This window comes from Scyliorhinus canicula, chromosome 3, assembly GCF_902713615.1.
Source record: "Scyliorhinus canicula chromosome 3, sScyCan1.1, whole genome shotgun sequence".
Classification (NCBI taxonomy): domain Eukaryota; kingdom Metazoa; phylum Chordata; class Chondrichthyes; order Carcharhiniformes; family Scyliorhinidae; genus Scyliorhinus; species Scyliorhinus canicula.
The window spans coordinates 132,320,307-132,332,316 of NC_052148.1; the positions used below are offsets into that span (position 1 = coordinate 132,320,307).

At 41.7% G+C, this 12,010-nt stretch overlaps 1 protein-coding gene and 1 long non-coding RNA gene across 2 annotated transcripts; one reads left to right on the top strand and one right to left on the bottom strand.

Moving 5' to 3' along the window:
- Positions 1-1,961: 1,961 nt before the first annotated feature.
- On the bottom strand, positions 1,962-8,456 carry uchl1 (ubiquitin carboxyl-terminal esterase L1 (ubiquitin thiolesterase)). Its single transcript, XM_038791317.1, has 9 exons — positions 8,277-8,456; positions 8,170-8,181; positions 7,789-7,917; positions 5,418-5,568; positions 5,102-5,187; positions 4,943-4,990; positions 2,888-2,957; positions 2,588-2,646; positions 1,962-2,445 (listed from the first exon to the last, which is right to left on the bottom strand). The coding sequence occupies exons 1-9, from the start codon at positions 8,307-8,309 to the stop codon at positions 2,359-2,361; spliced, it is 675 nt and encodes a 224-aa protein (XP_038647245.1). The 5' UTR covers positions 8,310-8,456; the 3' UTR covers positions 1,962-2,358.
- A 59-nt stretch (positions 8,457-8,515) lies between these two features.
- On the top strand, positions 8,516-9,798 carry LOC119962962. The gene is made up of 2 exons (XR_005459996.1): positions 8,516-8,696; positions 9,375-9,798. It is a non-coding gene; the product is annotated as an uncharacterized LOC119962962 (long non-coding RNA).
- Positions 9,799-12,010: the final 2,212 nt, after the last annotated feature.

Sequence of the window (12,010 nt, forward strand, 5' to 3'; positions counted from 1 at the left end):
GAGATCAATTACAAGTGACTACAGTTAATGGCTGAAGGAGTGGAATAGAAATACCTGTGCCCATGGGTGACAAAGCAAACAGATGACCAGAGATTTCAGTAACAAAGGGCCTCCACAGTAAAGATGAGGGAGACAACTAACAGCTGCACATGAACATAAACAAGTCAAATTCACATCCAGAGGATGATAAAGAATGCCACTTACAGGAGCTAGTAGAATATATAGAGTCCATAACCAGGATAAATAAATAAAAATATTGAGCAGAATTAGGAGAGGGAGGGAGTATGCACAGTAAGGGGGGGACAGAACACACTTGAGAGAACAGCAAAATGAACAATGGACCAAAAAAAAAAAGGGCAAGTGAGCACAAGAGATTTGGAGCAGCAGAGATAAATAGGGAAGCAAAAATCAAATTTAGAGAATTAGGTGATAAAACCAATCAGTAACTAAGATACAATAACAAATGTTTAAAACCAGATTGAAGGAGATTGTCGTGCAGGTAGTACAGCAGAGAGCTTCACCAACCCTATCTGCAGTATTTGTACATTAAGGCTGAGCTGTGGAGCTGGACTAAGTGTTTTATTAGGAGCCTTCAATCCAGAAAGAAAGTCATGCTGGCCTGGCTCATGGTCATAGAGCTTGTGACAGTTTCACATGTGCAGCACAGAGCCCTTTGCCCTTAACCAACAGATACAAGTTTTGTACTGCCTGTATGGCTGTGGACAAAGTTGAGGTTGGTAACATTGACCATGGTACAGAAGAATAGTGGAAGGAAGGAGGGATAATGTTGTTTGCAGCCACAACAGTTGGAGGTTGTTGCATTGGTCACCCTGTACAATGTTCAGGAAAATGGTCTTTCCCCGAGATGGACATCATTGACAAGGTGATCATTTGCTACCAAAGCTGCAGTTTGCTAGGCCATTTCAGAAGGCAGCCCAGAGTTAAGCCACATTACCAAAGCGAGATGAAAGGATAGCAAATTTGTCCCTAGACCTCTATTAGCCCAATATGCTGAATCTAGAAGAATTGCTGAATGGTTAAGGAGATTCACTAGGTTAATCCCAGAGCTGAAGGGGTTGGATTATGATGAGAGGTTGAGTAGACTGGGACTGTACTCGTTGGAATTTAGAAGGACGAGGGGGGGGATCTTATAGAAACATTTAAAATTATGAAAGGAATAGATAGGATAGATGCAGACAGGTTGTTTCCACTGGCGGGTGACAGCAGAACTAGGGGACATAGCCTCAAAATAAGGGGAAGTAGATTTAGGACTGTGTTTAGGAGCAACTTCACCCAAAGGGTTGTGAATCTATGGAATTCCTTGCCCAGTGAAGCAGTTGAGGCTCCTTCATTACATGTTTTTAAGGTAAAGATAGATAGTTTTTTGAAGAGTAAAGGGATTAAGGGTTTATGGTGTTCGGGCCAGAAAGTGGAGCTGAGTCCACAAAAGATCAGCCATGATCTAATTGAATGGCGGAGCAGGCTCGAGGGGCCAGATGGCCTACTCCTGCTCCTAGTTCTTATGTTATCTGAGCCATGTGGAAGTTGGCATAGGGACAAGGTTGGGCACCAACACCAGAGGATACTCAACCTGCTAAAATCAAGGAGATATTCAAAAGCAGGAGGGGCAGAGAAAGGTCATTATTTAGAGTGGAGCAATGAAGTAGAGGCCTGGATTTACTCTAGCACCAGGAACAGACTGTTCTATTGCAGAAACTGGGACTGTTCTAGGTCGTCAATCTAGAAATGTGCAGCATTTTAGCTGGAATGGTTAGGTTAAAAAAAAATCCTTGCTGGGATGTGGCAGGGAATGAGAAATGTCAAATTAAGTCAGCTTTCAGTTGAAGAAAATTGAATCTTTGGCTTGTGAAGTGGTGATGCACTTCCAGCCCATCTACAAAAAACTGTAGCAAAAGGATGCAGTTACTATTACTATTGGTTCAGAATGCACAGACAAAATGTTGCTTCACCAATAAATTTTATTTCAGATTACAGCCAACATGTTACAGGAATAGCTGTAAAATATAGGCACAATGTGGAACCAAACAAACTTCTACAAACCTCTGTAGTTAAGCCTTCAAGTTAGCACAATGCTGTGATCTGGTTGCAATGTTGCAATGTAACAGGATGGACATTAGGAAACAAATTTTATCTAAAGCAAATACTAGTTTACTGTCCACAGGAATGTTGCTAAAGGTCTAGTGCAGAAATGCCATCTATTAAAACATCCACACAGCAAGTGTTTTTTTTTTGGTGCCCCAATACACAAACTTGTTAAGCAAAGCATTCTGAAAGCTTTCAAACACCACATTTAAGCTGTGGGGTTTTGTGCACTTGGGATGCTGTTTCGGAAAATATTCAAGAGGCTTTGCAAAGGGCCACAGCAGTGAAGCGAACTTCTCCTTGGTCACGTTCCATAAACTGTCGGCATATCTTTGCTGAATCCTGAAAATGTGATACCATGAGTTAGCAGATATCCATTAGTTGCAATAAAAAAAATTAATCTCTAAAGTGTTTTTGACAAGTCTTCCCTCAACAGGAGGGAATAGAATGAACAGTCAATGTTACAGGAACAGTCTAAGCAAACCTGTAATAGTGCATCATTTGATGTTTCTCCTTGGTCAATAGGGAATGGCATTCTTCCATCTTAAAAAAAGAGAAAATGTTATATCCAGTGTAAGAGTGCACAGGCCTGAAGATATACATGCGCACAGCATGTATGTCTAGTAACATACAAGATGTGCCATCCATTATACTAAATATTAAAACATCTGTAAAGACAACTTGTACATGAACAAGTACATTAAGTTATCCTTAAAAGGACAGACTTGGGGAGTCTTTGAAAAAAAAAAAAAAAGAGTTTGGTATGGCAGTCAAATAGTATTACCTAGTTCATAGAGATGCCCATCCACACCAACTAAGGTGATAAAATGGAAGTTTGTACCATCTTCATGCACCTATAAATGAATCAGATGCAAGATTACTTGTACATTTGAGGATTTAAATCAACAAGTAAAAACTATCTAGGTTATGGTTTTAAGTTTCTCCTGATTGAAGTGAAGGTCACAGATGTTTTCCTAATAGTTACCTGCCTCGTTGCAAGTGGCAGAGAGCCCCTTTCTAATTAGCACCATAAGGGATAGGGTGGAGATGTGGGCTTCAGTAAGGTGCTCTTTCCAAGGGCCAATGCAGACTTAATGAGCTTAATGTCCTCCTTCTGCACTGTAAATTCTATGAGTGCTATAGGAATCTTCCATCCACTGCCCAAAATGCTTAACAGAATGTAGAAGTTCAGCAGCCATTGCTTATTGAAAGCTCTCAACCACCCAAAAAGGAGGGTGTGCACATATACTCTAGGACAGCATGGTGGCTCAGTGATAGCACTGTTGCCTCAGTGCTGAGGCCCCAGGTCACTATTGTGCGAGTTTGCACAATCGCCCCCCCCCCCCCCCCCCATGTCTGCATGAGTTTTCTCCTTTTTGGAAAAGGATTGGGTACTCAAACAACTCATCAATGGGTCAGTTGTGTGCATGACTGCTGCAGTTATGTTTTTTAAATTCCTGGTTTGCAAAGACAGCTAGACTTGAGCCAGAGGTGTAATTAAAGCATTGTAAAATCTGTGCTAATGGATTAGGGTTCCCCGTTAGGCAGCATTTAATTCAGCAAGATGGGAGGAGCCAGGGGGTGAAGCAGTCGAGTGTTGAGTTTGTTATTGACTGGAAGGTGAGCGGATTCTGTATTATTCGGACAGGGTCAGGTCTTAGTCTAAATATCTTCTCAAGTGGAGTATTCAAGACTAAGCATTAGTGAGTGTCAACTGTATTTAAGTGGATCGGGTTTGGACGTGGTTTTGTTTGATGGAAATCACCAGAGCAAGGTTTAATTTCTTGTCTTTGGTGTTTCTGTCCAGTATCCGAGCCACTATTTGGGCCTGGTGCAGGACTGTAATAAGGTTGACGTGGCAGGGATTGAGACAGGCTTTAGGTCCAAATGTCAAATAAGCAATTTGGGTGATGGTATTTGAAGCCTGCCACAACCTCATGCAAGAACAGCAATTGGTACATTCAGTACCTCAAATTTACTGTTCTTGATTGTGGGAGCAGGTTCACACTATCCTAGTTAGGCATGCTGGATGAAGTCAACAGCTTTCTGCCAAGTGAGACTGTAGGCTACATTGTGCAAATGGGCCTTGGGAGGTTACCAAGCAAATGGGTCTGTGCATGCATTTTAGGATAAAATCACAAGGACAAGGTGGCAGCAATACTGCTGGACTAGTAATCTGGAGACCTGGGTTTGAATCCCATCAGATGAATTTGAATTCAATAAAAATCTAAACCATGAAAGATTAATTATGACCATTTAATCTGCATTGAAGATGGCAGAGAATTCTGGCTTTTGTTGGAGCTGTTAATAAATAATGTCCCATTTAAATAAGTGGTTCATCAGCACCAGAATTTATTTCAATAAAATGGGGCATTTCCCATACAAACATTTTCTGGTCATTTGTTGCATTGTAGTTCTTGGATCACAAAGTACTATGGCACATACCCATCAAAATCTAGAGGTCATCAACCCATCAAAATCAAGAGGTCACCCATTGTCCTAGTTGTTTATCCGTCATCCCATGCACAACCTACAATTGTCAATCAAAACCTGGATTCTCAAATCCCTTCTCCACCAGCAATCTTCTTGTATCCCCCAAAGGGATACGTGCATTCTGAATTAGTTGGTTGTGTGTTCAGCTATGAAATCTTCCACAATCCACCCCTTGGAGTTATAAAAAGTGTCAGTGGTTATACACTGTTGCACAATGATTTAGATACCCCCTGCCTCCAATGCAGTAATGAAAGTATTTTAACCAGTTGATGAACTGATGGTTTTAGGGAGGTCATAGGTGACTAGGCTATACATGTTTAGTCCATACAAAAAACAACAAACTTACCCGGCACTCTCCCTCCTCTGCAGTAGCATCATGTGCTGCACGAATTTTCTGTGACAAAAAAAATTAAGCAACCAAGTGGAGTCAAAGTTACAAGAATTTGTTTGAATACCAAGAACTAACATGGAGTACAGAGAACTAAAAGAATCAGGTTCTTCCCACCTCATTTTTTTCCAATTGTTTGGCTCTTTCCTCTGCCGAGAGATCAATGGTCTCATTCAGAAACTTCTTTAATATAGAGCCCTCCACTGCAAGAGAGGAGAAAGATCAGTTGTCCAAGGAAAATGCAAATTTAGTGTGCAGCAACTAATTCTACAAATAAGACATCCACCTGGTCACAAAGAATGAATGTTTACCCAAGACTGCAATTGAAGCAATTCAGTCAAAAAAAATGCAAGTAGATTGGAAACAGCTGCACAAGCAAAAGCTACTTGTAACATTTATCCTGTTAAAGCAACATTCTATTCAACTTGCTTACCAAAGTCAAGTTTATCTTGATTGTTGGCAATAGTGTTGATAAGTCCAACAGTTCCACAGGAATTTGAAATAGTCTGCCTCAAGAAGTAGATTTTAGAGTCAATACCCTTTCCACTCAGTTCTGATGTTTGTCGCTCTCTGTGGGATTCATGCTGTTGTGGGGGTTGGAGAAAGAAAAGTATGAATATGACATGCAACTAATAAATCAAGTGCCTTTTTGTAATGGGCTCAATGAAGGAATGTGTTTTTCACTAAGTTATTGCACATTTTTAAATTGAAAAATGTAAAAAAGCTCCTCATCTATGCAATGACCAGGCTACTCTTGCTAGCCAAGGGTTGGAGATTGGAGGCAGCACTTCTAACTCCCAGGTTTTGTACTCTTAGTATACCATTTCGTAATGGAGGGAAAGTACTAGGCCCAAGTTTAAACGAGGAAGACTCTTTCACCATACCCATTAACACCACAAGTTGACACAAGTAATACAAATCCATCAGTGTCATGCACCAAGGCAAATTCCACTTGTTGCAACAAATGATCAGAGCCAAGGAATCAAACTTAAATATGCAACAGTTTGTTTTTAAAACCAAAAACACATCCAGAAAAAAAAAGTGTTCATTTTGGCCCATGAGGTCAATAAGTTACTGTCCTTCACACTTCAGAACAGAGGAAAATGCATTGGGAATAATGAGCAGCATGAAGGTTTCTACAAAAGGCTAAAAGTTATAATGGGACAGCAGAGCAGGCAAGTAAGCAAGAGGCAAATAGGATTTAAAATTGTTTAACCATTGGAAGTGCTGTAGAATTTTGTCAAAACTAGTTCCAGGAGTGATCCTTTACCTGTTCCAGAGTTCAAAACGTTTCAGATCATGCTTGCTGATTGAATGCAGGGTGTTCTGCAAAGCAGCCATCAGTGTCTGGTCTCCTCAAATTTGAGAGCACAATGAGTATACCAAATGGAAAAGTTGCTGCACAAATATAAAAGTCCAGACCCAAGTGTACAAAGTGGGCTGCAATTTCAGACCTCACCCTGGTTTAGTTACCATGGTTTATAGCTTGGGTAGTCTCAAACAAAAAACTTCAGTAGCCTTTATGTGCTAGTTTTGCTTAAGGAGCCAGTGCTCAAATCAGATTGTAGGGAGTGTTCACTTGGGAACCATGGTTAATTCTTCAATTCCAGAAAGGGATGTTCCATTGTACAGAAGCTACACATGCTGTTCATTTGAATAATCATTAAGTATTTAACCAATAAGTATTGAACCAATCTGAAACAATGGCAAATTCAAGGACTTCACATTAGTTACAGCAAGAGAATTTCAGACAGTTTAAGATCTGTTGGAGAAAAGATTAAAGCCTCAAAATGGTAGAAGTATCCCAAGATAAATTGGGCTTTGGAAACAGCTTAAAAATAGCCAATGTTGCTTGTGCTATGAGCAACATAAAAAGATCAGCAGGCAGAATTGCAGTACAAGTCAGTTAAACCAAAATATAATGCAGGAGGAATTGGAAACACCAGGTTTAGTATAGTATAAAAGGAGCTCAGATGCAAAGAGGTCCAGAATAAAAAAGAAATTGCTGTTTGCCAGGCATGTATTAGGGGAAATGGCAAGCTGATGACACGAGGGACACAAGTACAAGACTCAGACAAAAATGGCCCCTTAGTGGGGCTGGTTAGTACAGGGCACCTATTCCAGCAGAATTAGTGGGGAAAGCAATGACAAATTGCCAACAGCAATAATCAAGTCAGGGACCCACCTTAAAACACAACACTGATGTCATTATGGATTATTATTAGATATACTACATTCAAAAACAGAAGCCTCCACTGATGCATAATTAAACTAGAGGATGTCATATCACCAGGTAGCCTGCTTAGCCTTGCCACAAGGGACAAGTCCCTCCCCATTGAGACAGATAGAAATAAGATTCAACTGTACAGAATTACACTAAAGGGAAGGAAAGTCAATGTCAGTATGGAGCATCGAAATAAGATTCAACTGTACAGAATTACACTAAAGGAAAGGAAAGTCAATGTCAGTATGGAGCATCGCCCCAGTTTTACATAGGAATAATTCCATCAGAATTACATCCAAGCAAACCAAGTGTAGGGCACAGCAAACAAATCTTTACTCATTTTAAACAAGAATTACAGAAGAGAATGACAAACTATGCACACCACCATCAAGAGTAATGCCCGAGCTTCACATCAGCTACAGCTTTAAAGGGCCCGACCAAAGCATGACTCAGCATATTTTAATTCGCCAAGAAAAGCAAGGATGTGATACAGGTTAACGTTCACTGGTCACCATACAGCATCAATTTTGATCAGTTTTAAATGGGGCGAGCTTGCTTCATCAAATGGATCGCGCCCTACCTGTTGACTTAGAGGAAACAGCAACATTAAAGCACACACTGGCGATGGCACCATGGACAGGGATTCGTTTTCCAGACCCAGAACATCCACGAACTTCCAGCTCGATGCCACACCCAGACGCGACAGGCACTAACAAAAGAGGCAAGGATTTTATTGAAACGCCATCTCTTATATGCGATCATTTAATCCAAGTCAACGTGTTTAAAAGCTAATGTAATAAATCTTTAACGGTGCATTAATAAGTCGACAGAGGGGTATAGGACCACACCCTTAATCTATTTAAAGATAGAACGGGGCTCGCCGAGGCGTAGAGTAACTTAACTCAGGGACCTTCCGAATAAATATTTGCTGATAAAAGGTGAATCGGCGTTGCGCACTTACTTTGTTCAGCATCTGAAACGAAAACAAAATAAGAGTGGTTAAAACGGGCCAAGAACGACATCAAAAGGCCGCTTTCAACAACACAAACAAAGGGTTTGGGTTACTACCTCGGGGTTGATTTCCATGGCTTTCCATTCCATTGTTGCCGCGTTTCGGATCGTGTGTTTGAGACCTGTCTTCAACCGCACGCTGTCTCTGTGTGTGGAAAAAGAGAGTCTGTCAGGACCCGGCAATAGGCGGGGCTTTATAATCACCCGGGAGTGAATCACTCTGAAATGGGGGGAGCGGGCAGGCGGAGGGGCGGGGAGGGAACCATCAATCCCCTCATTAAATCATCCCCAAAACACCTGGAGCCGCTCCTTCCGTCAGTGAACTTGCGGGTGAATGGGAACAAGAGAGGAAGGATTTCAGTCAAACCCTTCGCTCCATGTTGAACGCTGGGCAAGATGTACAGTAGCACAGTCCAAGTCTCCTGATCCTGCTGGAAGCCGCCAGCAAACCAGTTCAGCAGGTTTCAAAACAGAGAAGTACCTCAATTTAAATGTCTTGGCCGATTGGGCATAGGTTTCCCAGAGAGAAAGTTGTAATGACTTTTTCTGCCCCCCCCCCCCCCCCCCCCCAGATGTTACTATAACGATATTACGCAATGCGCAATTTATAATCACTGAATTGAAAGATCTGATAACGAAGAGATGCTGACCACTAGTTTTCAAAATACATGGGATTCACAGCGATTAAAAAGGAGCAGTCAAATGCAAAAAAGCCTTCCTTTGTGAATTAACAATCGCCATTTAATATAACCTGCATTGTAGGCTAGATTGCCCTACAAGTTAATTTGTAAATTACATTTGTATTTATTTAAGCTCGGTTGCCACTCCACTGCTTTATATTCAAATATATTTGAGGCAGGTCTTGCAGTAATTGAGGGAATTTGCCCATGGCCAGCAGCGTTGCCAACCCTCCAGGATAACTGGGCTGGAGTCTCTGGGAATTGAAGATCAATCTCCAGGACACTGCTGTGCGCAATCCAGGTGGAAAAATCACCGGGATGGCATATTAAAAAAGATAGTTTTTTTTAAAAATTCTTTGAACACTTCTCTTTACCAGATATAAAAGTATTGGAAATTGGAGAAAAAGGCTGTTTGGGTGACAGTCAAACATCATTCCATTTGGTAATGAGTCTTCTCCTTTTCCATTTGGTGCAGGAAGGCCAAACGTCACAAGGATGGATGTGTTGACTAATGGCTAGAGTGTGGGGAAAAATCATGCGACGAAACCGCCAGGAATACATCTAATCAGAGTTGGCAATCCTAACAGCTGACATTAAAACTGAATGTATGCAAGTGAAAAGCTGTGAACCAAAAATGTTTGTGTCATTTCATGACCTTGTTCCCACTTCAATGCCGATAAGCAAATGGTAAAGTGAAATTAGATGCTTGATGGTTATGATTTGTTTGCGTGACCATAATAAGAAATAGTATTTATATCATTAAATTGAAAATGTTTTATGTGCAGAGAAGAAATTTGACGACCTGATTTCTGAATTTAGTACCTGTTTGAGTCTATGTAGTGGCTATTTTATATTCAAGATGTACATGAAGCTGATTCATTAATATACATCTTTGCAACTAAACCAAGATCATATGCCATTTATTTCCAAAGGAATTTCATATTTTTTTTAAATTTCCAATTAAGGGGCAATTTAGCGTGGCCAATCCATCTGCCTTGCAGATCTTTGAGTCATGGGGGTGAGACCCACACAGACACGGGGATAATGTGCAAACTCCACATGGACAATGACCCGGGCTGAGATCGAACCCAGGTACTCAGCGTCATGACGCAACAGTGCTAGCCAGTGTGCCACCGTGCTGCCCTTAGGAATTCATTATTTTATGAGCACTTTGATTTCAGATTGCAGATTTAAATCTGCAAGAACTTGAAGGTTTCGCGGTGAGACATACAGTCATTTCCATGTACATTCTCAATTATTGCAGTTGATGATAAAATTGTACTAAACTATTTAAAGCCAGTGCGTTTGCAAAATAATTGATCATTTGATGCTTATACTCATTGAATGTTATTTTTGAAATATAATCATTCTGTTAAAAAATTACTGTCACCAAAATTGGCATTTCCTAATGTGAATATTATTTGGAAAAGAAACACTGACCGTGGCTACACATAGCTATTGCTTTGATCTAACACAAAGCAGAATTTCACCCATGGATCATTGTTCAATAACATTTCAAAAATTACATACCCATCACAATGATCAGACTTCAAAGTATTAAAATTAGGTTTTTAAAATGTATTCTTTTATGGGATGTGGTTGTCATTGGCACAGCCCCCATTTGTTGCCCATCTCTAATTTCCCTTGAACTGAGTGGCTTGAAAGGCCAATACAGAGGGCAATTAAAATTCAACCACATTAGGGTCGCATAGTGGCGCAGTGGTTAGCACTGCTGCCTCATGGCGTCGAAGACCGGGGTTCGATTCCGGCCATGGTGTGGAGTTTTCACATTATCCCTGTGTCTGCGTGGGTCTCACCCCCACAACCCAAAGATGTGTATGGTAGATGGATTGGCCATGCTAAATTGCTGCTTAAATAGAGAAAAAAGAAGAATTGAGTACTCAAACTTTATTTTTTTTTAAAAGAATCAGCACATTGCTGTGAAACTGGGCAGCACGGTAGCACAGTGGTTAGCACCGTTGCTTCACAGCACCAGTGTCCAAGGGTCGATTCCTGGCTTGGGTCACTGTCTGTGCGGAGTTTGCATGTTCTCCCCATGTCTGCGTAGGTTTCCTCCTGGTGCTCCAATTTCCTCCCACAGTCCAAAGATATGCAGGTTAGGTGGATTGGCAATGCTAAATTGCCCCTTAATGTCTCGGGAGGTGCAGGTTCAGTTACAGGGATAGGGCAGGGTGGATGGGAGAGTGGGCCTAGGTAGATTGTTCTTTTGGTGGGCTGATGCAGACTTGATAGGCTGAATGGCCTTCTGCAATATTGGAATCGATGATTTTCTATTCTATGTGGTCATGCTGTTCGGTGGTAAGATCAAGGATTTTGAACCAGGTCAGGCGTTTCCTCAGACCAGAGCTAGTGGAAGAACTGGATGGCAAGTAAGGCAAGTCGAACTGGACCCTGTGGTCCACTTTTGAGGAGCAAGATGATTATTTCTCAGTGGTTCCAGGGTCGCATCATTCCTCTGCATCCTCCTCCAATACAGATATGTTCACCTCACTGGGTCTACGGTTGCAACTCGATTTGGAAATCTCGAGCTGCTGAGCATATCACAGATATGCAGAGGCAGCAGGCTGTGACAGTGGAAAGCTTTGACTGTTGGAGGCTAGGCCCATGCTGAGCCACAAGCTGATGATAGGCCTCTGGTGTTGGCAACCAGCTCGAATTGCAACATGAAGTAAGTGATCCTCTGGAGGAGCTCCCAGAGGCTATGCGCAGCGACGTGTAGATGATGAAAGAATCCATCCAGTTCTGCCATGTCTCAAGTGTGTGAATACATGGCTTCCTCCATCAAGAGATTTGTGACCCTCATGGAGAGCCAGATTCAGCAGACCACTCAGTGACTTCCAGAAATGCAAGCAGACGTGCATACCATTGCTTTGGCCATGAACTCTTGGCAGCTGTGGCCTGGTAAGAGGAGAATTAGGTTCATGGACTCCCCTCCGGATGCCCCTCCATCTCTGGTAGACTTGGAATTACCATTGTGCAACGGGAAGGTGGAAGTGCTGCATCCTGACACATCTGGGGTTCCTCACAAGGTTCTCTGAGGGTGAACATGCATTCCTCAGCTCATCTACAAGTGACCCAATGTCTCCAGTA

What these genes read in the sequence shown, in the direction of transcription:
- uchl1 (XM_038791317.1), bottom strand. Translation starts at nt 8,309, where the DNA reads ATGGAATGGAAAGCCATGGAAATCAACCCCGAG. An exon ending in TCAAGATAAACTTGACTTTG is followed by an intron (nt 5,188 to 5,417) that starts GTAAGCAAGTTG and finishes CCTCTCTTGCAG; the next exon opens with TGGAGGGCTCTATATTAAAG. An exon ending in TGGGCATCTCTATGAACTAG is followed by an intron (nt 2,647 to 2,887) that starts GTAATACTATTT and finishes TCTTTTTTTAAG; the next exon opens with ATGGAAGAATGCCATTCCCT.